Below are 27,511 nucleotides of genomic sequence, written 5' to 3'. Positions count from 1 at the left end.
TAAGCCGCGGAATATAATAATAATAATAATAATAATAATAATAATTACCCCTGTAGGTCCCATCTATATTTTATTTTTGACTAGAAAAAGACCACGATAACTTTCACCTGAACCTCGCTAAAAATTCTTCAAGATTCATAATTTTCTTGGTGCGTATTAAAATACCTATAGGCCCACAAAGGGTTAATTGTCCTCTGTCCGTGATCGGAAACCAAATTCATCAATTTTGATATTCGATTTGATATAATTAGCTAGACGTGCTGTCTAGCCATGCCCACATAATTTTATCCGATTCATGAATCAATTTTCTTCTTGACTGGCTTGTCTTAAATACTGGCTTTTATCTGGTTTTGTCTAAAAAAGGTTTTAGCGAAAAAGGTCAAACAAAAAAAAAAGAAAAGGAGTAATCGTTCCTATTGCTCAATTTTGATATTCCGTTGAATAATGCTGGCTAAATATTAATACTATTGATTGGGGCTATACATGTCCATCATTTTTTATTCTTGTCCGGCAAGGGGCAAGACAATTTTTATATTCGCAGTTGACAAAACAAACTCTTTTAGCAGGAGATCTTCCAAAAAAATGCAGTCGACATAATTTTCTTTATATTATATTTATTACAAATTTTAAGCATAGCTTAGATATATGTATATGGCTTTCTGGACGTACATATGTTTACAAATATATACATATGTGAGTACAATTATTATTTACTGCCTGTCAAATGTAGAAAGAAATCTAAAAAAAATAGTTTATTGAAATGCTTTAAACACTACATAAATGTTAATGTAAATCCCAGGGCTTGCACATCAACTGTGTGATTTGGCCAATCACTAACTTTACCGACACCAGATATTTTTGTATTAATCCCAGCTTAACGTACTGTAATTTTCCTACGGCTTAATCTAACACTTCTGACCGATCATTTGCTGCGCCAGCTGTTCACCTCGGACGATGACGCTGGCGCAGCAAGCAATTGCGGATCTTTTAGAAAAACTAAACTAATACTACTTAAATACGCAGACTGCGACGCCTATGGCCAATGTTGAGCCACTCCAGCGGCACGTTGCCGCCCACATTGTAGGTGGTGGGGGTGCAGTTCATCAGCTTCCTGGCTGGCTCGCAGCGGCGACTCACGTTCCAGTAGGCAAAGCCCTGCGGACAGCGGTAGATTTGGCCTTCGATGCGACCCGTCTGCTCCGAGTGTCCACACTTGACGAACAGCTGGCTGCACTCATCCTCGTTCAGGGCAAAGTGTCCCTCGTCGGGACAAAGTGGAGATGTGGTGCTTATTTGTACCTATTCGTAAAGAAAGAAAAGAAGGCCTTGGTAATATTGTAAAATGCTGAGGAGGGTGTCGGTGACGTACCATATTCTGGCGACGCGTTTGGGCCTCGAACAGGTTGGGGTTAGTCCTCTTCTGACCCTTGTTGCAGGTGTCGCCCGCCTCGGGCATGCCGCAGCTACACGACTTGTCCTGGTATACTGTTCCATTGGGGCATTGGAACACCACAATGTTCAGGTCGTTGCTGTCCGCGTTCTCGCTGCACTGATAGAACATGCCGCAGTTTTCTGGGTGGCGTCGGAAGCCGGTGGGGCAAACGTACAAATTCTGTCCTGGGCCTGTGGTGGGACATGGCTGAGTGCCATTCGAACTACTTGTTGGGGTAGATGAAGTAGTGGTGATTACTTCCGTCGTTGTGGGTTCAGTTGTTCCAGTAGTTGTTGTGTCGATCGGGGAAGTAGAAGTCGTGGTTTCTGACTGGGTTGTCGTTTCTGGCTTTGATGACTGGGTCGTGGTTTCTGGCTTTGATGACTGGGTTGTCGTTTCTGGCTTTGGGTACTGGGTTGTCGTTTCTGGCTTTGGTGACTGGGTCGTCGTTTCGGTGGATCCAGTAGTGCTCGGTTCAGTGGTCTCCTCCGGGTAGACTGTAGTTGTAGTGGGTGATCCTGTAGTAGAGCTAGAGCAATTTCCCGATACTTGATCCGCATAGTTACAGGTGTCTGCAGACGTATCCCACACCGTACCGTTGGGGCACTTGAAGCTGTATACTTGATATTTCCCATTCTTGCTACCATCCACGCAGCGATAGTAGTGACTGCAGTCTTCGGGATCAGCGAAAAAGCCCTCTGCGGTGCAGTTGTAGTTCGTTTCTGGCTCTGGCTCCGGAATGTTGGTAGTTGTTGGTTCTGCGGTGGTTGTGGAGGGGTTATAGCCTGGACTAGATGTTGTAGTCGTATCTTCTTGATTTGTAGCAGTTGTTGATTCATTCGAAACATTGGTTGTTTCTGTGGTTGGTTCTGGGGTAGGCTTTGGGGTGGGTTTTTCACTTTCGGTGGTTGTTTCCGGTGTCGGCTTTGTGGTGGGTTTTTCAGTTCCTGTAGTTGTTTCCGGTGTCGGTTTTGTGGTGGGTTTTTCAGTTCCTGTGGTTGTTTCCGGTGTTGGTTTTGTGGTGGGTTTTTCAGTTCCTGTGGTTGTAGGTGGACCTTCTGGTTTGGGTGTTGCTGTCGTCTCAGGTTCCTTAGGGCTCTCAGTCACCGTACTCTCCGTGTCCGTTGGTGTAGTGGATGTATAAATCGTGGTCATGGTGGTTGGTGGCTCCGTTGTCGTCGACGGTAACTTTGAGCACCTCGGTATATTCGCCATGTAATCACAAGTCTGGACATCTTCGTTCCATCCCGTACCCTGGGGGCATGTGAAGTTGTACCTTCTGTAGGAGTTGCCAGCGTTTATGCATCGATAGTACTTTCGGCAATCCTCGGGATCCGCCATGTAACCCTCGCCCTCACATTCCGTACCAGCTGGCAGCGGCTTCATCGTGGTTGTGGATGGGTTCATCGTGGTAGTTACAGGCTCTGAGGTTTCTGTGCTGCCAGTTGATCCCGATCCCGATCCCGTCGTTGATGTCATAGTTGTGCTGGGTATATCTGTGGTAGTGCTTGGCGGGGAAATAGTCGTAGTCGTTATTTCCGTTGTGGTGGAGGGTGTTGTTGGGATCATTGTGGTCGTCGATGGGGTCGATGCTTCGGTCGTCGTTGTCTCGTTTGTCGTCTCACATGGAGGCCTCTCTGCTGTTATTGTGGTATTGCAGTTGTTAAAGTTGTGGTTGCAGGTTTGAAGGTCCTGATCCCAGACAGTTCCGGCTCCACATTGGAAGGGTATCTGGGTGAACCCACCTTTGCCATTGCTAACACAACGATAGAACTTGGAACAGTTGCTAGGATCGGCCATAAATCCTTCGGACCTGCACTGTCCATCGGTGTTGGGGGAGCTCGTCGAAGTTGGTCGAGATGTGGATGAGGATGGAGATGGTTGAGATGTCGTAGGTCGCGATGTGGTAGGTCCCGATGAGGTAGGACGCGATGTGGTAGGACGCGATGTGGAAGGTCGGGACGTGGATGTTGTGGATGATGATGGTCGAGATGTCGTAGGTCGCGATGTGGTAGGTCCCGATGAGGTAGGACGCGATGTGGTAGGACTCGATGTGGAAGTTGTGGATGATGATGGTCGAGATGTCGAAGGTCGGGCTGTGGAAGTGGAAATTGTGGTTGGTCTTTGTGTCGTCGAAGGTGTTGCGGAGCCACCGCATCCCTTGACTGCCCAAGCATGGTTACAGCTCTGGATTTGAGCATCCCAGACCGTGCCAGGACCGCAAGTGAAGGGAATCAGGGTGAAGCCTCCTCTGTCGTTATCCACGCAGCGATAGAACTTTGCGCAGTTTGTCTGATCCCCAATAAACTGTCCATTTTGTGTGCACGTCTCTGAGGGATTTGATGGGATGGGGCTAGTGACCACACTGGATGAAGGTGATGATGAGCTGCCGCTACTGCTTGATCCTTGATTCGAACTGCTAGAGGACGATGAAGATGACCCCTGATTGTTATTATTATTACTAGTGGATGAAGAGGTTGTCGATGATGACGTTGAGGATGATGAGGTTGATGATTCATTTCCAGAGGAGGAGCCGCCACTTGATGAGGAACCACTGGTAGAGGAGGAGCCCTGGTTCGACGAGGAACCGCTGTTGGATGTGGAACCTCCCGTTGTTGAAGCGGATGTGGAACTTGTGCTATTGGATGATGTGGAGCCTGTGACCTTTTTGCATTTCATCGGCTGGCTTTGTATTTGACTGGGATGGTTGCAGCTGTTGGCCTCTGGGTCCCAGAGGGTGTTGGGCGGACAGGTGAACGATACCTTCGTGAATCCTCCTTTACCATTGTCCACACAGCGGTAGAATTTGGCACAGTTTTCTTTGTCTGCAAGGAATGTTTCCTCACTTTCGCACTTTTCAGCTGGCTTGAAGGGTTTCTGAGTTGTCGTTGTAGATGTAGATCCTTCGGTGGATGAGGATGAGCTTTGGTTTGACGTTGATGACTCTGAAGAACTCTGATTAGAGGATGATGATCCTTGAGTGCTAGATTCTGTAGATGAAGAAGAGCTCTGGTTGGAGGAGGAACCCTGGCTTGAAGAGGTAGATCCTTGGTTATTGGAAGTTTCGGTTGAGGAAGAAGAACCTTGGTTATTAGCAGACGATGATCCTTGGGTGGAAGACGAAGATCCTTGGTTGGAAGATGAAGATCCCTGGTTGGAAGACGATGATCCCTGGTTCGAAGCCGATGATCCTTGGTTAGAGGACGATGATCCCTGGTTGGAAGACGATGATCCCTGGTTGGAAGACGATGATCCTTGGTTAGAAGATGATGATCCTTGGTTGGAGGACGATGATCCTTGGTTAGATGACGAAGAGCCCTGGTTAGAGGACGATGATCCTTGGTTAGAGGACGAAGATCCTTGGTTGGAAGACGACGATCCTTGGTTAGAAGATGACGATGATCCTTGGCTAGAAGATCCCTGGCTGCTTGATCCTTGATTGGACGAACTTCCACTACCACTTGCCATAGCCCTGCATTGCTCCTTCTGCACATCCGTTGGATGGTTGCAGCCCTTGGTGTCGGGATCCCAAACCGTTCCCGGCGAACAGTCAAAGGGTACCGTGTCGAAACCACCATTACCATTCTCTACACAGCGATAGAATCGTCCGCAATCTGTCTTGTCAGCCAAATATGTTTCCGTATCCTTGCATTCGCCTTCGGGATTCGATGGCTTCGAAGTCGAAGTTGCTTGAGTGCTGGAACTTTCAGTGCTTGTGGATGATCCCTGATTGTTGGAAGATGAAGTAGTCGAGCTCTGCTGATTGTTGGAGGTTGACGAGGAAGATGAGCCTTGATTGGCAGATTGATTGCTTGATGAGTTTTGATTGCTGCCTTGAGTGGATGACTGGTTGCTGGATGAGCCTTGATTGCTGGAGGACTGCTGATTGCTGCCTGATGCGGTAGTGCTCTCCTGGCTGCTGCCTGATTGATTATTATTGCTGGAGGAGGAACTGCTGGAACTGCCCGATTGATTGCCGCTCGATGAGGAACTTTGATTGTTGCCACTGGATTGTTGGCCACTTGTAGAGCCTGATCCTATATTACATTGCTTCTTTTGGTCTTCGCTAGGCAAATCGCAGACTTTCTCCTCTTGGTTCCATACAGTTCCGGGTCCGCAGGTAAATGGCACTTGCTCCAGATTTCCATTGCCATCTAGACGACATCTGTAGAACTTGGCGCAATCTTTTTGATCCGGTATGTACGTGTTTTCATCCTCACATTCAGTGGGTACGGGTTTGTTGACGCCTCCTCCTTCGGTGGATGAGCTGTTGGAACCACTGGACGAGCTCTGATTACTGCCAGAACCTTGATTATTGCTGGAGGATTGAGTGCTGCCAGAGCTTTGATTGCTTCCAGAGCTTTGATTGCTTCCAGAGCTTTGATTGCTTCCAGAGCCTTGATTATTGCTCGAGCTTTGATTACTGTTCGACGATTGGTGGTTTCCTGAGCTTTGATTACTGCCAGAGCTTTGGCTACTGCCTGAGCTTTGGTTCTGGTTGTTGCTAGAGCTTCCGTTGGATTGGTTGCTTCCCGAGCTTTGGTTGCTGTTCGTGCTCGATTGCTGGTTGCTGCTCGACGTGGACGACTCCTGGTTTGAGCTCGAGCTAGAGCTTGATGTGGATGAACTTTGGGAGGACGAGGAGCTCGTCGATGAGCTCTGCTGGCTGCTGGACATGTTGGACGACGACGTGGAGTTCTGATGGCTGGACTGCGATGACTGTGTTGATGTTTGGCCTGCATAATAGCCGTCGTTCTGGGGCTCGGACTGGGCCTGATTGCGGCACCCGCCATTAGCACGTACATCAAACATATGGTTGCACGACTGTAGGGATTCGTCCCAGGCTGTGCCGTCCGAGCAGCGAAAACCGATTTTATTATAGCCCCTGCCATTCGAGATGCAGCGATAAAACACGGTGCAGTCACTGGGATCACTCATAAATCCATCATCCCGGCACACCACCTCATCGGCACCCTCCTCCCCCGACACCGCGGCGCGTAAAGATGATGAGCTGGAGCTCGAGAAGGATATGACCGAAACACCACTGAGTCCTGTCAGGCCGTAATTTGTCGGCAGCTGATTTGCCGTCGCATAGGTGCGCAGCTCATTGGCGGCGGGTGTGACGGCACCGTTAAGCAGCGCATTATGGTCATCCTCTTGGCCATCATTGACGAGTCCATCATAGCCATCCGAGCCGTCACCCAGTGCCCCCATGCTGCCGTCAATTTCGTTCAACTGGTCCACGCACTCGTCCCGCCCGGCCATCGTTGGGGGCAGGCACATGCGAAGGGTGCGCGAGAAGACCGTGTTCTCCTTACAAGCGAGCATATACGGCCGGATGTACTGCTCCGTGCGCTGCTCGCAGCGGTAGTAGATGCGGCAGTCATAGTCGTCGGCAAACAGACCCTCGCCCGGACAGTAGAAGGCCACGTCCACGCTTTGGGCCAGCGAGCTCCCATGGATTGATGAAGATGGAATGTCTGTAATAAAAGTCAGGGGATGAACGTTTTAGTTAGTTAAGTTTTCGGAGAGGCTCGATTAAGCGACTAAATTATCTACACAGCGAGAAAAAAAGTATGCTAAAGAAGAAAACGTATTTCGACAACACAATTCTAGAGGGTAGAAAACTTTTTCGCCAGTGCAGTGTCTATCGGGCACCAAATTTCGTTTGGCTGCAGAAGGAAGGTGGGAAGGTAGGTATTTTGAATGCAATTAACTTATCTTGGAAATAATTATTTGTCTTTGACTCTCGACCATTTATATTTTAGTGCGACCTCATAGGAGGCGAGTGAGTACCAGTATCATAACCCTTATAATAGCCTATTTGTAATCGCCCGCTGGAACAAACCATTGAACTGAAACTTCCTGTCACAACTGCTCGCATCTGCAATCATTATTATATATGTATTTACATACATAGGTGCATACATACATATGTACATATGTATGTAAATATATTTTGCTCAATTTCGTTTGACATTTTGTGTGTGCGCTCGTCTTTCGTTTTTCGTTGCGGGATTTTTAGCGCTGTCAAAATAAAATTGATAATTTATTGTCATTCAATGTGCGAGAGTCCTCTTTTTTGTTGGCTTTGTTTTTATTCGTGCCCCGGCGCTGCCTTCCAATAAATTTAAATGCATTTATGGCCGTTACAGCGGAACAAATTCATTTTGAAAATGAATTGTGGGTGTGTGTGGTGGGGGCCTGGTTTTTTTCGGGATGTTTTCATTCAGCTTTACAGTGGTTTTGCCCGACTCTTTTTGGTAAGTGTTGTGTGGTGCCCGACCGAATTGCTGTTGCGGCATGTAAATCGGGGCTGGGAGAGCGGGGCTGGGAGAGCGGGGCGTTGTGCTGGGGAAAATTGTAAACGCTTGGCTAAAAATTAGACCGGGTCTAGGCATAAATTTACATCAGTCACAGTCTGATATATTTGATTTCGTTTTTTCTCTCTTCCTCACATTATTATTATTATTATTATTATTGGAGCATGTGAGCCTGGCCAATGGTTTATGGCTCAAATGGCCCGGAGCCATATATTCCTCATGAAAATTGCCAAATATAATGGTCATAAAATTTAATTATACCAAATGTGCCTAAGCAGGACCATCGTTAATATTTTTAAGCCAAAGCAATAGGAAGATGAGATGGAGCGATGTTTAAAAACGAATGAAAAATTCCACATTAAACCAAGATGACCTGTGGCATTTTTGGAGCATTTATATATTTTGTATTCGCTAAAGACTGCTTAAATTTGAATTTTAAAGCCCCCTTGCAGAGCGGAACCGAAAATCTAGTAAACTAATTTAATAGAACGCTTCACAGCACAGGGCCTGGCTGGCTGGCTGGCTGGCTGGCTGGATGGTTGCTCGTGGGCAAACAAACATAAAGTTTCAATTTGTACACGAAAGCCCAAAAATGTTAAACCCATTACACAGATAGAGGCTGTGGAAGGGAAGGGTGTGCGAGTGGGCCTGGAGAGTATCCGTATCCTTGTCGTCGCTCTCCACTTGTTGGGGGAAAATTGACCGTTTTACGATTTTAATTATATATGATGTGTACTTTAGAACTTATGCAAAATGAAACGCAAGGAGAGCGCGGCCATGCGACCACAAACTTATGCGTTGTCCCACTCTGACCCCCCCCACCCAATTCCTCTACCGCCCAGACTTCCAGACCTCCAACACGCGGGGCATGGGTGCAGATAGCTGGGGAGCAGGAGCAGGAGCAGGGCGTAACATGGTTAGCCACAATCTGACCGCAGAGCATGGCCGCAAATAGTTTTGGATATGCCAATGCCACGCACCACCCAACCACCCAACCACCACCCACCTAGCGCCCAGGGTTGCAGCACTAAAATTTCAATTTTCAACATTTAAGCACGTTACGCTTTACGAAAATTTAGTTATAAAGGCATAACATAACATTTAATCGTACTCGTATTCGGTTCCCCAGTGCCGCCTGCTGTCTGGGACATCTTTTTTGACCTCCGTAGGCACAATTATCGTGGACACTGTATGACAAATAGTCATTGATAGCTAAATATTTATTGACCGGGTGTTTTCTGTTTGGCCAACTCCCAAGGAGTTTCCTTCGTTTTGTAGCGCGGCGGAGCTCCATTTAAATTTTATTTTGATAAATTGTAAACGTTGCGCTGTTCTGTTTTGTTTTGTGGCTGGACAATCTGCTTAAATGGCCAACTGTAATTAAGTTTCATTTTCGTTTTCTGTTTCTGGTTCCTTTTATAGTTATTTGTTACGAAGGTTTCTCGGTTCTGCTGCTGACACACAAAATGCCAACTGGGGACATTTTAGTGTTCCATTGGCCCTTGGGGCGGTGCTCGGTTGGGGTCGGTTAGTTTGTTGTGAGAAGGCAGGGCAAATGTCGCTTAATTAGTTATTAAAAGTTTCGCCATTATATTTTGTGCTCGATTCAGTTCCTTTTTTTTTACCCTCCTGCAGCCGCAGGCATTTTGTGGTTGACGTTGCTCAAAAGCATTTCTATTTTTTAAATTGGTTGACTTTGCAGATGAAAATTTAATCAAGAAGGTGTATTTTCCTTTCAACCATTTCTTTTGATCAAATTTTATCACAATTCAGCTTTTATTCTGAACCGAAAGTATTGATACATTTGAAAAGAAGGCTTATAAAGCATATGAAAAGAACATACAAAACTATAAGTGTGAACATTCCCATCCTGTAGAACCTGTTTGTTGCTGATCAGGATGAATCTCCTTCTCTCTAAACCCTCCGTATTATCCCATAACGGTTTTAACGACTTGATTCTATTACCTTGTCTGAGAGTGAGGGCAAAAACATGATGCAATAAAGATTGCCATTACAAAAAAGTGAAATTCAAATGTCAGTTGGCAGTTTGATATCTGTCCAAGCTTCAGTTGTCGCCGCATCCTTTAATCGGATCTCTCACTCTATCACACCAGCCAGCAGCAGCCAGGACCAGCGAGGACCAGCCAGGACCAGCTACAGCTCTGCTGGCTGGATAATTCCCCGAAGGCTATGTAGTGGCAAGTTGTAAATAGGATATTTGGATTTTTTAGCTGTTCCATCGTCGGGTTGGCAACTCCGTAATTTCATTTGCCTCTGGTGGCATTTGTCCGCTGCCTTCATGCCGGACCACGTACGTGGTGGCCCGGCCCGGATTTCAGTTTCAAGTGCATGTTTATGCCACGCCCAGGTCATTCTGTTTCGCCCCGCCCGAATTTCATGGTGCAAAATGACCAACTACAGGAAATTCAATTTATTATGCAGCCTGACAGTTTTTAGCCATTCTCTCTCTAAGATGACAGCTGCTCCAGCGTCAGCTCCAGCCCCAGACCCGGCTTCAGCTGCAGCTATTGCTGCTGCTGCTTCTCCTGCTACGTAATTCTGACAGTTGCAACGAGTAAAAAAAGATGAGTGAACCTTGCGCTAATTCTGGCATCTGTCCGGCTTGGGGTTCCTTCATTTTTGGACTCATTTTTCCTTTAGCTAAACTGCTTTCGAATGCGATGCGGCAGATGCATTTGAATTTCGCGCTGCGCTGCGCTCGAGCAGATTTTAATATTGGCAACGTCCTTGAAAGCATCGACTGCCAGACAGTACCGTACCGTACCGGACCGGACCGGACTGGGCAGTCATTACTCATACGCAGCGTGTGACACAATTACCATTTTGCATTATTCATTCCGATGCGGCTTGGCTAGATAAACTTGTTAGAAAACTTGCTGACAGCTGCCATGAAAATCTTAAATATTTAAATTTCCTGTCCGCATCGTGCCCCTCCTCCACCATCAGTCGAATCATCTCGATGGGAATTGCCTTTAACTTGTTGCAATTAAGTTGAATTTGAACTATTTAGAAGCACCAGCACTCATCGTGTTAGGCAGCTGGGAGGAGGCTCCTGGGTACCAAGGACCAGAGACCAGGGCCTGCCCTCATGCCGGTAAATTAAGCATAAAGCGCTTTTAGTTACAATCACGTTCGTCTCAATTAAACTACATTAAATTGAATTCAATTAGCAGAACCCAGGAACACGAAATGAAAGCAACATTGTCATTACGGTTAGGGGCGCCGATGGCAACGTCTTTTGCCCAGAGCCAAGGAACCAAGGGACTAAGGACTGTGGACTCAGGACCTAGGACCCGAGACTAAAGACGCAAAAATCTAGCGATGGCCTGACTGACAATTGACTTTCATTATTCCCTACATTCCTTGGTGCATTATTGAGGCCTGTCGCTGGGCATATTTGACAGAGACCAGAGACCGGAGACCAAGGAGCTGGCGAGGTCTTACTCCTTTGTGCTGCTCCTGGCTCCTGGCTTCTGCCTTCCGTCTTCTGTCTTGGCGTGTTAGTTTGCCTGTGTGTAATTAAGTTTAATATTTAATTTAATTGCATATAGACATACAACTACAGCGGCAATGTGCCTCATAAAAGGACACGCGCTGAGACAATGTTGGCCATTTTGTTACTGCTCACTGAAATTATGATGAAAGCAGTAGCACAAGGCAGAGCCAAAGGCTTTTATACAAGGAGTGGTGGGAGGGAATGGGTTGCCATGGGATGGGATGGCATGGCGTAGGCGGACTCCTTAGCCCGACTCCCCAGAGCCATAAAGGTGAAGGTCAGTGTATAGCTTCCTCCAAACTGGAACGTGCCCGTCTTAGCCAGGACTTAACTTCGTGGATACTCCCACTCGGTGGGGCTGGCTGTTGGCCAGTTGGTCAGTGACTTGCTTAGTTACTTCATTTTGCGTTGACCTCTTTCTGGGCTGCATTATTATCATTGGACTTGCCTGACTGCCTTTCTGCCCGACTGCTTATATTATGTCCTTGGCATGGGATTATGGCGTGTTAGCAGGTAGTTCGTGGTCCTCCTCTCCATACCGGGGACAGGAGTCGTCGTGTAATGAATTGTGTGTCGGGCGGCCTGATGTTTTGTTTGCTGCTCAATTTGCCAGGACAGTTAATCACATTGCGTGAAAGCTAATGTCATTAGGAGAGCTTCGTGCTGCCAACAACATACATATATAAATACCTTGTGTAAAGCATAAATCCCACGCACAATTTTATGTCAATGCCTACGCTACTAATGTCTGTCTTCGAAGACTTACACTGGCTTACTGTCTAGTAAAGTTTTATCAGCATATGTCTGCAAAGTTTGCAGTTTAAATAAAGATCAGCGTGGAGAAATGTAAGCGGGTACTTAATTAATTATAAATCCAAACCCAAATCCTACTTATATTTGAGAAACAATGTCCCTTTCGATTGACATACAACTTGGTTATAGTGTCATTTATTCATTGGCTGTTCCTTTAGAAAGTGGCTCTCTTCTGTCTCTTTTGACACTTTTGCATGGCAAATGAATTGCGGCATTTCAAGTTCCATCAACTTCCACTAACTCAAACAAGTTCTCAATAGCTGTACCTTAAAGGGGCCGACCCGAGCATATGTGAGAAGAAAACTTTACCATGCAAGCCATTGTTTTATCGTATCGAAATGGGGCGCCATGGCCAACCACAGACGCACTCCTATTACCCCCTTAACTGTTTGGCTAGGGCTCCGCAAGACTGCAACAATAGCCGCCAGCCATTGGGCGTATAAAAAGTTACATATGTATGATCCAACTTTCCTTGCCAATTGATGGGAGTGGGGGTGGGGGTGGGAGTGTGTGTATGGCCCGGGGGTCTTCAATTAATTTCATTTAGAGAGTGGCGCACAAAGATGCTCCCGGCTGTTGCTAAACACACCCAAACAATAGAATATATGTGTACACCCGAACACCCAGCCCAGGCCGAGTACACTGCGGCGCATTCACAATATTTTCAATTAAGCTTGAACAATACCAGAGGAACAATAACAATTACAACATCTACGAGGAAACCAGAGCGGGAAAGTGCTTTAAAGGCGAGGTCCAGTGTTCGTAAAGGAGTTCGAATCATATAATACGTTTCCTTTGTCTTTTGATATGATAAGGACAGGGAAGTAGAAGAAAACTTAAAACCAAACTTGTTTTGCATAGGAGTATATTTTATCTAAAGCTTTCCCTAACCAGCCCCACCACCAACCATACCACACCCAATCCCAACTAAAATCTAGCTAATTTTGAGCAACCTCTCATCTATCAATCTTACCCACTATCTTACCACCTTTGAGGGCAAGTATGTGTGGTCTGGTGTGTCCCCTGCCAATTAGGGAGTCACATACACACGATCATTTGGTAAATGAATAGCTGACAATGTGTTGAATTTGTTTGAACAGTCAGCAGAGGAGAGGCCAAAAGGGAAGTACCACAGCAGGCGTCACTTGATTCGATACTAAATTCTTGTCCATTGGTGTACGTATGGCTGCATATGTTGCTGTTAAGCTTCTGGTTATGGTTATGGCAGACAAAAGTTTTGTATTGCATTAGTTTGGTCAAGGAATAATAATTAAATTCCTTCCAAAGCACTGGCCAGTAGCCACATATTTGCTGGCATCCACTTATCTGCCAGAGGCTCCCATTTCCAGTCCCTCTGATGAGTACAAGCATCTCCAGCTACATCTGACGAATACATTGCCCCAAATTATCAGTGTGCAATGCAACAATTTCCAATATACAAATTGGCAATCTAATTGCAGTTGCAGGTTGTGTGCCCGCACCGCATCTCGCAGTGCAGTAAGGGCAGCACAGCGTAAGTTCAAGTTGAGTTTTGAAAGCTCTCGGTCAACTCACGGCTCCATCAAATATTTATAGCACTCGCCGAGGTCATTAACATTCATTTAGCAGAAAAACAAAGCCATGAATAAGCAATTTAACAATTACAAATGCCTAAGCAGGCCCAGACAAAGGGACGGACCGGACAGGTTCAACTTCCTAAGAAATGCCCCAGTCCAGTGTGTGAAAGACAAAAGACTCGACGCAGACTCGAGCACACTCCGGAAGTGCTTGAGAACAACAGAATAGGAGTCTCCAGGCCACTCCAGTTTCAACTCGGCAATCAAAGAGTCAACAGTTTGCCATAAAAATGCTGGCAACCAGATACGATACAAACTGCAATTCCAACTATGCACGTGTTAATTATTTATGCTCGGGTCCCCTGCCCCCTACCCCGACCCCTACCCCTACATTCCACGCCCCAACCCAACCCGATAAATATGTATGTTGGCCAGGCCATAGGGAGCTATCGCCTTGTAAATTCCTTCCACCAAAAAGAGTTCCTCGTATAAATTATACAAATTATTATTTAACTTCCAGCTGCACAGGCGACTTGGGTTGCAGTTGCTGTTGTTTTACCCTGACATAGGAGAGTATACTCTTTCAAAGAAGTTGGCAATGCCGTTCAAGAAGCATGTCTTATTGGTACAACATAAATTACTTCAGTGTAGCTGAAAGAGTATCTAAGGCTGCGACCGTGAAGCAGGCCTATCCTTGTCCAAGAGTCTGGCGAGTGCTGGTTAAGGCAGAAGTTATGCACAGACAAATCGCTTATTTAGATTAGAGCTGACATCTGTGGAGGGGGAGGCAGAGCCAGAGAAGAAGGTGAGAATGGAGACGGCACGCAGGCGCAGATGCATAGAGGCCTGCTCAACTGGTTGCAAGATCTTCATCCCGTGGCAATTTGCTGTTTCTTCTGGAGTTGTTTGCTCTCCTGCAGTCTGCCCCTGGGGCGTGTCGGCGTTGTTGAACAAAGTGTCTACTTAGGTTAAAGCCTGGGCACTCTGCCGGGGCTCCTGGCTAATGGATGCTCCAGGTAATTGGCACGGGGAGGCAGGCGATCATTTTCAATTAGAGAGCGACCATCTGGGGCGTGAGTTATACGCTGTTGTGGGTAAGACGGTAGCTTGATTTTGATTATACGGATAAGTGGGGTAGAATCATTTATAAAGTCAAATTTAACGAACCAATGACTGGAAGCACTTACAGATTGTTCCTAGATTAGCGTTCGTTATAAATGGGGCTGTATTCAGCAGTGCCTTGGAGTGAGTTTTGGAGTTGTCTAGACTTGTGATTGCAAAGGGAAAAACGAAAGCCAAAGGTCTCCGCTACACTTTTACCTGACTGCGCATTTGTCATAATAAAATTAGCATTTGCCAGGGTCAACAGCAGCCAGGCAGAACGGGACCGTGAAACATAGTGCAGGATGGGCCAGAGCAGGACCCTGCAGGACAGAGCCCAGAAGCACAGAGGCACTGAGGATGCAACAGAGGCCAACTGGCAATGGCAAAGAGACTTATCAGCGTGTTGACAGACCAACCAACGAAGGAAGCAACCATCGGACCAGGGCCTAGGTTAACGTTTTTCCATTTCTTTGCCCTTGCCTTTGCCATTTAGAATTTTCTTTCGTTGGTCCTGTTTATGTGCCACGCCTTGTTTGGTATTCTAAAACCGTTTCCTGTCTGGCTGATAAACAGGAAAGTACATACACTGTACATAACGTTTGCAAATCCTGCAATGGATTGTGAACAGATCCTGAAAATAATGCTATTTATTTTGGCCATTCGGGATTCTTAGGTGACAGATTTTAGTTACGGAAAAAGTCAACCTGCTGGTTTGAATTACTGTATTCGAAACTAAGCTGATTCCGGCTCTATTGAATCAAAATATCGGTCTCCTAATTCCGTACACGGGTAAATTTTCAGTGTAGCTATCACCATACAAAAAACTAAATGAAATGGCCAATTCAATTTAAACTCTATTACCCGGCAATCGATCTGCAATTCACTTTCCAACTGTTTCCAGAATGGAGGTTATCCTTTAAATGTGCATCAAAATGTCCAACAAAATGCTTTGAATTCTTCAAATTCTCAACATTGTGAAAATACTTTGATACGGCTGACTCGGCGGAAAGAGTTTTGTATGTAAAGGGAAATCAAATCACGTACAGATTCCGTCCGTGGTCTGGCCAATATCTGCTGACCAATTTCACTCAACTGCAACAAATCAAAGAGCAAAATGTTGCTCTCCGAGAGCAGCAGGAGCCAAAGCAGAGCAGGACCATGCCCCAGCCCAAGTGCTAAATAAATTGAAAATTCTAAAATTTTAATAAAAATTGTCGCAATATTGCAATAAAATGATTGCATGATTGCTCGCACCTCTTCCTCCGGTCTCTTCCATCCACATTCTGATTCTCAGACCCTCTATGGCCGCTCACGTTCCGTTCCCCGAATGCAATTGCATTTTTTCAAACGCCAACTGAAATACTATTTTTGATAAATGTATCTCCACGCTCTTTTCTGTCTCTCCTACCTCCTGGCTGTGGGATTGTCGCGGTTGTGTGGCAGTTCAGTGGGGGATTTTGTTGCTGCTATCACATGCAGCACCAGAGTGTGCATGGGGCAGGGGCAGAGACAGAGGCATCAATGCTCGGTGTGACATTGTTTGTGTGTGATTTTGTAACTGATATTTAAATTGTTCAAGTTAGTCAGCGACGTGTTTGTCTGCCTCCCACCGTCCGTCAGTTATTTTATTTTTTCCTTTTCACAGCCTTTCCATTTTTTTGGGTTTGCCATGTTTTATTCGATTGAGCTGCTGTTTGGGATTAACTTTTTATATAGAATAAAATAAATTGGTGGACAACCAAAATATCTTTGTATTTCAAGTTTAGACCATTATATAAGATTGTACATTAAATAAGAATAAGTAAGAGGTCTCTTGTCTCTACAGTAATAATATTTGATTACACACTAGTGCTTGATCTGACGGATATTGGGTATGAAAATTGAATATTTCTTTATGCAAAAGTTTTTCCTAATGTAACCTTGCCCCCAACTCCCCTTTACACCCCAACTATAAAACAATCTATATTTTATTGGGTTTTTTAAAGCCACACAAAATATTATTTTAATTGAATTGCATGCAATTTTTAAAGCGAACTATTATATTAATTGGTAATGTATATGCGCTTGAGGATGTGCACAAAAGAGAGAAACGGAAAGCAATGTTTTTGCGGTGCTCGTTCGATTTTGACAGATACATAATTAGTTTTTGCAGAGCCAAAGGCCGCAGGTGCAGTGGCTGCCACCCACCGTACGTGGGAATTATTTTTGTTTGAATCCAGTAAGAGATATCTATGAGTGTGGTCTGGGTTGGGTTGGGTATTTTATGGCGGTGGGGAAACGAATGAATTTATATAAATGTTTATGGATATTTACCTCGTGCTGCAGCGGCGCCAATGCAGAGGCTGACGAGCAGCAGGCGGCAGAGCCAACTGGATGTCCTTGTCGCCATTTTGTCGAGCTGCGAGAATGGCGGCATCTTTGGCGCCATTGCGTTTTGCCTTGCCAAAAAAATGTCACAACAACTGCAAAGAGAGTGGCGAGAAATGGTAGAAGTGTTGAGATATTTGCTGAAAATTCGCTGGCAGTCCTGTACTGCGTGGGGCGTTGCCTCCTTCCGCCAGCCGAACCGTTTGATTTTTTAAGAGCTTCGAGTGAATTTAATGCACGACATTTAGTTTCAATTATAGTCTCAACCCCCCCCATCGTTCAGTCGAGGCAATTTTGCGCGCCATAAAATTCAAATCAATTTCGCTAATTAGCAAAAGTCTCAAGTAATCAGAGAGATACCATGGGGGTCGGGTCCCCTCTCTGGTGCTGGCTGCTAGCTGCTGGCTGCCGTAGTAAAATGAATTACCCCGTCGAGCAGGAAGCCAGCAAAAGCGAGCAGGAAGGTGCAATGCATGAGGAAATGTTCCCTTGTTTCATTCCGCGCCGATGCTGCTCACTTTTTTCATGTGCCTCCTGCTCCTGTTTCTGCTGCTGCTGCTGCTGGGAGGCATCTTCACGCCTCGTTCGGTTTCATTTCCACAATTTCCATGCTCACATCCTTTGTCAGCTAGAGCACTTTCCCTAGCTGGGGGCCATTATCTTCCATTGGCTCGCCCTCGCACCCAAAGCCCATTTAATAAGTTAATTGTTACTACTGTTGCACTTTCGCCGCTTTTGAATTTATGATTAGCCACAACCACCGCAGCGAGAAGCCAAGTGCTCAGTTCTGCTCAAGGACTGGGTCCAAAGCCACTTCTAAGACGGTGACTCCGACTCTGACTCCGACTCGGTCCACTTTCCTGTCGCGGCTTGAACGCCTCTGTCTCTGTCTCTGTCTTGGTAAGTTTGCCTTAAGCCCGCACTGACATTCCACATAAACGTCAGCTGTGGTCCTGCTGCGCTCGCTTTATGTAGTCCGACTTTTATGCATTTCTAGTGCTTCGCTTCCTCTCTGATAGAATTCATGGCTGCCAACGACTCGACATAGTCCCGTTTCCCTGCCCCTATCCAATTCCGCTCTCTCATCTTGGCCAAATGTCCTCCCAGTCATTATTGTCGTCTGCGTTTTTACTGGTTGTTGCTGCCGCTTTTTCTGCTACTACTGCTCCTGCTGCTCCTGCTCCACTGGCTGACTTTGTGTCAACTTCATAATTATAGTTTTCTGTTATTTTCTTATATTTTTTTTTTCGACAAAAGTTTCTACTATGAGCAAGTCCCGGCCGGGCCGGGCACAGTGGATAAAAGTTGTTGGCCAAGTGTATGTATGAAGTTTCTGGATATTGATTTGGTGTCCAATAAGTTTGTTTATATGATTATTTGTTAACCAAGAGATGATTGCATGACTGCTTGGGGAATTCATAGTACAATTATTTTTTCTAACTGGCAAACTTTATTAACTTTATTCTTCTCAGAAATTATACATAGTTCATGAACCTATCCCACTCTTTACTATTAATCAAAATAAACTAACTTTAGCATGACTGTACCCCAATCCAACCCACTGTCATTCCAGATACAGTTGCATTAAAGAAGCCATACACATAAAGCGGCGGCAAAGATTCTATTAACCCAAGAAATTATGATAAATGAAAACTTATTACGAGAAGTCATTAAGATTCAAAGAATTAAAAACTTAAAAAAGCAAAACTGAAAATGAAGCAAAGTCGCCTTAGACTTCGACTTCGACTTTGCCTTTGCCATCGCCTTAGCTGCAGCTTCTTTTTTGCTGTTGCTCCTCCTGTTGCAGCATCATCAACGTTGCTATGCGTTGGGGGATAAGGGTAGCTAGGCGGCAGCCGTACAAAACTGTCGGCGACTTATAACAAAGCTGAGAGGGGGGTGGGGAGGGGCCCCCCAGACGGAAGGCCTGCGTCAATGGCAGAGCGCTCTTCCTTTTAAGTTTCAACTACTTCGGCGGCAAAGGAAAGTCATAATTGTTAATGGGCTTTCAGCTTCAACGAATTTTTACTGCAAAAATATATCTTTAGAGAGTGCGTAGGTGTGTGGGTGTGTGCTGCATAAAACAGTAAAATTCTGTTTAAGTTTTAATTAGATTTTTAATATTTTCGAATACGAAATATGACAGGCAGTAAGTTTGATTAAAAAACTTTCGCTTTATGCATGATATATGTTGAATCATTTTTTTTGTTTATTTCATTTGTATGATTTTTCATATATTTTTTTTGTTTGTGAGACTTCCGCCTGCCCGCCTGGTTGGTTTAATGAGCTGGCTATTAAGGCGGGGACAGATAGAGAGAGTGAGAGAGAGAGAGAGAGCAGGCGCATCATCATTACGCAATGTCAGTTGGCACTTTTATCAATGTTTCCTGTCAGTTTCGAGAACTTTGCGCCATGTCACAACGTCACGAGTGTCAGCGCCAGCGATTTTCATATTCACTGTGCATTTTTATCAGCCATTTGCCGACTCATTAAGCCAACGTCAATGCTCTTCTCCCGTCCGTCCGCTGACTGCCATGTCTGCCCAGGTTTTGGCCCTGGCTTCGGGCCCTGTCTCCGATGGATGTCTGATGGCCTGGCTGCATTTAAAAACGTCACTGCCGATTGAGTTTTACATGCTTTTAATTGACGTCGTCATGTAATGAAATTCAATTTATACTGCACGCCATTAATAGTAATTCATACTGAAGCAATGTAGTTTTTGCCTACCTCCGAGGTAGGGCCACCGTCAGCCCCAGCCCCAGTTCCGCTCATGTCAAGTCGAGCCCTGACATGAATATGCAGCACGTGAGCAGACGGGTTCGTCGTCACGAGTGTGAATGGGTTCAGCACGTACCTAGGTACAGTATCGGCGGACAGTCGTCTTGGCAGCTCTCGAACAAGACAGAAGAATGCCATAGCACTTTCAAATTGGAAATGCGTAATGCCAGTAGATGGCTGCATGTTTGCCACTAACATGTTCTCAAAATGAAATTGCATTTCATTTTGCATTTAATGAATTGCCCAGTAGTCGGTCAGACACTGGCAAAAATCAAGTTTTGGCCTGAGAAATAAAAACGATTAACAGCCACTTATATATAATTTAACGACCATTTTAAAGCCATTATCAGACAGATCTGGATATCTTAAAGTCGCGTGCCACAAAAAACACAAAACAAATATACTTGTACGCTCATAATGATGAAGATTGAGCCGAGGGGGAGAGCAGAGTCAGAAAGACGAGTCGAGTGTCACGACTTCAATGAAAATTAAAAATCACAGCATGCATTCAAATTGTGGCCAAAGCATTTTAATTAAAGTCTGTCCGCCAGCGACACAACAATCTAAATTGTTGTTCATTCACCAAAATATTAATTGACTTTTCCGATGGTCGCCTCGGTGGCCGGGTCGAAACATCATTAACGTAAATATAATTACGTGACAATTTGATGGTTTTTCGTCCGCTCTTTGCCGTGCACAAATCACAAATCAAAAAGCAAAAGCAAAATTAATTACACACAGCCCCAGTCCCACTCACAGCCCCAGAACGCCAACAGTATCGAGGCGTGCCGAGCCACCCAAGGGATCAATCAGTCGCAGTCGCAAAAGGTGAACAATAAAACGCTGCATGGCCAAATCCCGTCGACATTTATACAAACATGGCCCAGACCAGGGCGAGTCCACTGTCCGCCATCCGACATCCGACATCCAACCTTCCGCTGTGTCCAGTCAAGCGGGCAGGCTCAAAAAAAAGGGTCGTCGACGCTGTTTAACTTTGAAAAATTAAAATCCACTTGGGTCCCCCGAACCACCATTCCGCCAGCAACCACCAGCACATCCCAGCCGCGGAAAGTCTCGCATTTTTCAATGGCCAAATAATAAAGTCCGCAAATGTCAGTTGGGAGTTATAATCTGTTTGCCGCTTTTTCACGGTCGCCATTTGACTGCCCAAAGGACACCAGCAGCGGAATCGCGTATATGCGTTTTGTGGAAACACTTCTCGCAGTGGAAAAGTAAATGAAAAATTTGATGAGACACTAATTAAAGTCTCAAAGCCGAGAACGTTTTAGACTTGTTTTACATTAATTAGGGTATTTCCAGCTTCGACTTCTCATATATCGTTTAATTTTCTTGTTTTTCTTTTCGTCTGTTTTGGGATCTGGTCTGTGATTTGGTCCCTCCTAGAATGTCGATTAAATGAAACGTAAATTTGCAGCAATTACGCGGGTAAATATGCATTAAAATAAATTTGCATGCAATTATTTTTGGCACATCAAAGTCTCATCAAATTTATCAAATTATCTTGGGTGCCGATTTGTTTGTTATTTTTTTTTTTTGTTCCACCCCTCCCTCTATATCTGCTGACATCCTAATTGCCAACTAAAACAATTGCAAATTAGTTGACTGACTTTGATGATGTCTGTGTCCCTTCAATGAACCAATTTGTTTTGGTATCCGCTGAGGTGTTAATGCCACAACAACAGAATGCTCGGTGGGAGCATCTCGTTTATCAAGCTGAGGACATAATCTTTGATTTCGGGTTTGTCTCCGTCTCCTCATCGGTTGTAGGATTGTGTTGGCATTTTATGATAAATGGGCCACGAGCTGGGAAATGGGGCGGGTCCCTCGCTTGCCTTTCGCCCTTTGTTTTGCTGGTTTGCCGGATGTAAAGCGGCTTAAAGTTTGATCTGAATGTTTGGTCAAAGAAGTATCCCAGAACGCAAAAGAGAAACATTGTCTTTGCTAACCTAATTTTCAGACTCATCTTTTACGAGTTGTGTGAGTCATTTGTTATCCCGTCTTCTGCAAAAAACAAACAAAAATATATCCTCTCCTCTCAGCTGGTCGAACATGTGCCTCGTTTTAAATAAGCATTTAACATTTTCCCTCTACATTTGAAACCATTTCCATACCCTGCCGAAGGATATTATGAGCTGTCGGAACTGTTTGTAACAGAACGCTTTATTTTCTTCCGTCTGTATATAATAAAAGTCGGATCATATGTGGCTATCCTAGGAACTGTATGCTTGTACAAATATTATTAGCGACAGGACCTTGTAAGGGTATGCAAAGGTTTGACCTTTCTTTATATCTTGTTTCTTCTTGATTTGCTCTAAACTTGGTAGCATTTTTTCTTCTTGATTTCTCTGGCTCCGTTTTGCATATATTTCCCGGCGAATTAAAAAAGCGCACAGTTTTGTTGGAGGAGATAAGCTACTCAAAGATTTACGACACAGTCAGAGAGACACGCTGCTGCTTCTTCTACTATCGTTGTAATGTTGTTCTTGTTGCTGTTGTGCGAAATTTGACTAAAATAGGAGTGGGTTCCGTGGGGGAGAGACGCATAAACAAGGCAAAAGCATTTCCAACGATTTGGCGTGACAAATCCGGCACGATTTGGAGCTGTCCGTGCCGCCGTGGCAGACGCAACTTTGTAGCAGATTTATATGCAATGCCAGTGGAAACGGTTTATCACTTTGGCCTATGCCTGTGCCTGTTCGTACCTTTTTGATGCTACTGCTACCCATCCCAGACCCGAACTTAAGACCCAGTTCCGCCTAGGGCCAAAAGGTTGAAATTTTTTGAAGACAAATTCCCTTTGGATTTAGTGCAATTTCATTTACTTTTGTCTTGGCATTTAGTGAGATTTGTAAGGCAGTTGCTTAAGACGGCTGTCAGAGCTGGAGCTGGAGATGGAGCTGGAGATGGCTAGATGGGTCTGGTCTGGCATATCCGCTTTCATTTCACACAAGATTTGATTGCCCAACTGTGGAGAATGCACAGCCCTTTGCTGTTGCCCTGGACAACCTAACCGATTGTTAGCATTTTGTTCTCATTTCCATTTCCATTAAATTAACTTTGAGCGAGTGTCGAGCGCTGTCGTTGTCCCTGGCAACCCACTGGAAATGCGTATGATCTTCGGAATCATTAGTGGACCTGGGAAGGTTCTCTTTTGAGGGATTTTAAAGTACTCCTATGTTTTCTTTTTTCATTCAATAAAACAGTTTTGAAAGGAATATGGAAAAGTGCTCGCTCATTCAGCTTAAACTTTGGCCAAAAGTTTAGGCAAATGTAGAAATTCCTAATGATGCGAAATTTTAATTATATCTCCAGTACATCCACAGACATATACCGGGCTAAAGCTGCTGCCTAGACCTTTTTGATGTCAATCACTCAGGCGCTTAAGGAGCTGTCATGCCCGACTACTCCTAATAGGACCTCGTCGGGGCGTCGGGGCGTCTGCGTCTCTGGTGGATGCGGCATCTTTGAGGGCGACGGCGCCAAAAGAATTTAAATTAGCCAAGGCCCTGGTTGCCAGTCGGAGTCGGTGCAATAGACTTGGCTAAAAAGTTACCCACTTGTGCCGGTCCCGACCAGGCCTGACTTTGCTAATGAATCATGAATTTCTCAACACCATTTTTTACATCAGTTGGCTTTGTTTTTTTTTGTTTTGTTTTTTGTTTAATAAGCGTAAAACTTTTTGGCAGCCCCCAATTTTCGTTTCTCTGCTCTGCATTTCAACCAATTAGTTGGTTTGTTTGCCGATGCTGCTGTTGGCCCTGATTGACAGGCAGTCTCGAATGCTCCAATTGCTCCGTTGCCAAGTGACGAGGGATCCATTCTCTCTGAGTCTGCATGCAAGCCACTCCAACTAACTTGGCCGGAATCTGTCAGGGCGTGACTAATACCTGATCTTTTTCAAGGTTTACTTTTCACTCTGTTGCTCGTCCGTCGTTCGTTTTGCCTTTTTAAATTGGCCAAAAGTTTTTCCGGCAGCAATTGAAAGACTTGTCTGAGGACACGCCTCCACGCACGCCCCTCCAATTGTCATTTTGAAGTTTTTCGTGTCTCATGTGTGTGTGCTCGGAAGTGTTGCCGGATGACAACTTCCTTCAATGTTGAGCAGGTATTTTATATGATTTTCTCACGCCACCAGAATTTAGTGTTTTATGGTTGTTTTTCTTGTATTCGATTCACATTTGCTGTTGCCTGTGACAGCTCTATAACTCATCAATATATATTGAAAATAGTTGTGGTTAAAATGGTCTGTTTTTGACACAATTCCGAGCAGACGGACATGCACATGTGCGCATTTGGTTTTAAGTTACAAATGAATAGGTTTTAACAAGCTTTGGTTCATTTTCATCGAACAATTCCTAGACTCTCATCAACATTGGCTGCCAAAAAGTTGAAAACATTTTAAAGACTTTATATATTTATTTTAATCCATGGTCATAGCTTCCCTTAACATCTACCTCTGGCAGTTCTTTTATTAAAAATCAGAGTTCTACTTCTATTTTGATGTCATACATTATGTATTGTTTCATTCGATTAATATTCGGTTTCGAATGAGTTTCTTTTGACACAAGTTTTGTTCATTGCTTACTCGACTTTCCCCCAATCCGTCCACGACGGGCATATAAATTGGCTTTTAATGCCAAGCATTTGAGTTTTGGAACTGGTCGCACCGTACCCGTACCGATGCTGGCCAAATCAGAGCCCAGACAATGTCCAAGTGATTTGTTTAACTGGGCGAATCTTTCACAGTTGGTCGCACAGCAGTCAAGTGGATTAGGTCTCAGTTAATGACGGGGATTCTATCTGATTTAGTGCCGAAATTGAACGGAATTGAACGGAACAGAAAGAGTCTGATTTCAGGCGGGGGAATAGAGTACAACGTTTTTATGAGCCAAAGAGGTGACAGTTTTTGTCGAAAATTGACATTATGTATGCGAGAATCGTTCGCGAACATGTTGCCTGACAAGCCATAAGAATATATTGCCATTTGCTTCTGCCTCTGCTTCTGCCGTGCCAACATTTTTCCCCCGTGTGCTGCTGGTACAACAGTGCGTATGATTTTTATAAATGCCGTGTCGTTGTCGCAACAGGAAGGCAGCGCACAAAAGCAAGCCGAATTTGCTCTTTCCTTTGTCCTCACATGAGTGTGTTTGATATATACCCAGAGATATATATATAGATCCTTGTGTGTATATATGGTCCCGACTGGCTTTTTGTCGTGCCCAAAATCAATCCCGGTCGTGTATGAATTTTGCACGGCTTCTATTTTTTGCCATCAAACTTCTACCCCAGCCCAAAGGAATTTCATCTCCCCAATCAATTGACTTTTTGTGCTCGGGCCGGGGTAAGAGTGGTTCTTGGCAGAATGTTTTGGCGTTTCGTCATGCCGCTTATTATAAAAAATACCAGCAAAAACTGATTTGTCAAGGCCATACAAATATTTACCCTCACACAGCATTAAATGAACATTCTTCCTTTATTGCACAGGTATACTCACAGCCCTTCCTGGATGATGGAGCAAATGGTTATGAATGTGTTTGGGAAGGGGAAAGGAGGGGGTCAAAGTTGAGTAAAGTCTGCTGACTTGCCAGATATGTGGAGGTCTGCAATGGAATCCTGTCGATTAAGTTGATTATCATGCTGAAGGAGGCGCAGATTCCATTCGTGTGCGAGAGCTGGGTACATCTAAATATTATTAAATGAGCGAAAACCTAACCAAATGTAGCCCCGACCTAATTCTGAATATTTCCCAACTAGTGTTTGCAATTTGCATTTTCAATCAGAGTCTTCGCGAGGAAGTGGAAACAATATCGATGACAAGCGACTAGAATGACGATGACGCTGGCGATGATGATGATAATGATGATGATGATGATGATGGCAAGGACTTGTAGACTGGTTCGTGCTGCAAAAACTGGAAAGCAATGTGTAAAGGCGACGAAGAGCTCCGAGTTATGTTTTGTTTGTGTAGAACTAGAGAAAACTCTTCAAGCACGAATGCCCCACAGTCACACGTTCAAGTGTGGAGCAGAATTTTCACTCTGCTGCTGTCTGTTCGTGGGATGTGCTGTGCTTCTGTTGTCATATTTTCATCACACTTCAGGTGTGAAATAAACACACACGCACCTGAATCTACAGAGTCGTACGAGTATCTGTGTGTCAATGTTTCTTGGAGCTGAAGAAGCGTAGTGTAGGTCGGAATATTTGCTCACACTTTTTTTTTCCGGGGGTTAGACCAGTTTTCTTAGTTTGTAACAACAGCTTAATTTCTTAGTTGCCAAAGCAAACTTCAAGTTTCTTTCCATCTTTGTTTGTTTAATTTTTGGTTCACTCCGGCTTTCTCAGCCATTGGAAATTAGTACGCTCCAAGACGATGCCGGAGCCGGAGCCGGAGCCGGTGCCGGAGACGGGTCCGGCGTACATGTTGCTATGTGTTTTGCATAACTAATGATTGAGAGCAGTCTTCAGTCTCTGGGGCTGGCTTAAGGAGCTGGCCCCAATTTAATGGGAAAACAATGAACTCTTTATTATTGGGAAATCGCTTAACCAGCTCCATCTCTGGCATAGTCTCGTACTGGCGTTTTAATTAAAAACTTCTGGGCAAACCACAGTCGGCCGAAGAGGCAGAACAAATATTTGCCTGTAGTTTTGTGACCAGGCCTCTGTTTAATTCTGCCCAAATAGTGCGCAAATACAATCACAATCACACGAGCACATAATATCCGATTTCAATTGGAAGGAAAACCTATTAGAAATTATTTCCCTCTACTAAATATTTGCTCGATTGTGTGCGCATCTTTGTTATTGCTGCTAATGCCATTGTATTCAATGAAAGTCCTGCTCCGCCACCGCCACGTCCCGGCCCGCCTCGAAAAACATTTCCCATACGAGTAATAATTGTCGGTGGCCCCTGCCCCCTGTTCAATCCCGTTATTTGTATAGATTTTAAGCCTTGAATTTTCGTGTTGGGTCAAACATGCCCTAGTCCTAGTCCTGGTCCAATTCCCTGTGTGTGTCGGGCATACATGGCGTATGCGTTCTGTTGATTTAGTTGATTGGCTTAAAGGCGTGACCTCACCAACGCTACTAACAATAATTGTCTGGATGTCCTGCTATTTGCTATTTATTTGCAACCATTCAATTAGCCAGCTCTTACCTTTCTGCTCTGCTCCTTCAGTGCTCCTTCGTCTCCAATCAAATACGACTCCTGCAAGAGAGAGAGGAGGTGAGTAAAAGATAAGTTTCTGTAAGAAAATTATATTGCATCTTCTATTTAATCAAGTCTTAAGGTTTGGCATTGTTTGCCCCGCATACCAGACCGGAATTGCAATTAATAATCAAATCTGTGGTTGGAAAATATTTTATTACATTGCATTTCCCCTTGGGATGCTTCAATTAATATGATATGGGTTCAGTTACTGTTTTCCTTGGGGCTTCCCTCTCCCAAACATATAACATTGCGACTCAAACTTCTCGCTCCTGAAAAACTTTTTCAGATGCAAAATACGGCGTGAATTTAGTTGGGGTTTGTTTAGTGTTGGACTTTTTTCAGCGATGGATCGTTGTTTATGGAGTGTCCAAAAGTGTGCGATGGGATGGGAGG

At 44.7% G+C, this 27,511-nt stretch overlaps 1 protein-coding gene across 2 annotated transcripts; it reads right to left on the bottom strand.

The window, feature by feature from the left end:
• Window positions 1–597: 597 nt before the first annotated feature.
• LOC108156335 (serine-rich adhesin for platelets) lies at window positions 598–27,115 on the bottom strand. 2 transcript variants are annotated; one of them, XM_033389628.1, is made up of 5 exons: window positions 27,065–27,115; window positions 17,059–17,207; window positions 1,370–6,912; window positions 982–1,299; window positions 598–934 (listed from the first exon to the last, which is right to left on the bottom strand). In XM_033389628.1, exons 2-4 carry the CDS (start codon window positions 17,171–17,173, stop codon window positions 1,012–1,014), a joined length of 5,946 nt encoding a protein of 1,981 aa, XP_033245519.1. In that variant the 5' UTR covers window positions 17,174–17,207; window positions 27,065–27,115; the 3' UTR covers window positions 598–934; window positions 982–1,011. The 2 variants fall into 2 exon arrangements, with proteins under 2 accessions (XP_033245519.1, XP_033245518.1); XM_033389627.1 differs by having other exon boundaries at window positions 598–1,299.
• Between the last annotated feature and the right edge of the window lie 396 nt (window positions 27,116–27,511).

The sequence above is a fragment of the Drosophila miranda genome, chromosome 2 (genome assembly GCF_003369915.1).
Source record: "Drosophila miranda strain MSH22 chromosome 2, D.miranda_PacBio2.1, whole genome shotgun sequence".
Taxonomy (NCBI): domain Eukaryota; kingdom Metazoa; phylum Arthropoda; class Insecta; order Diptera; family Drosophilidae; genus Drosophila; species Drosophila miranda.
This window is presented reverse-complemented; position numbering and strand designations above follow the sequence as displayed.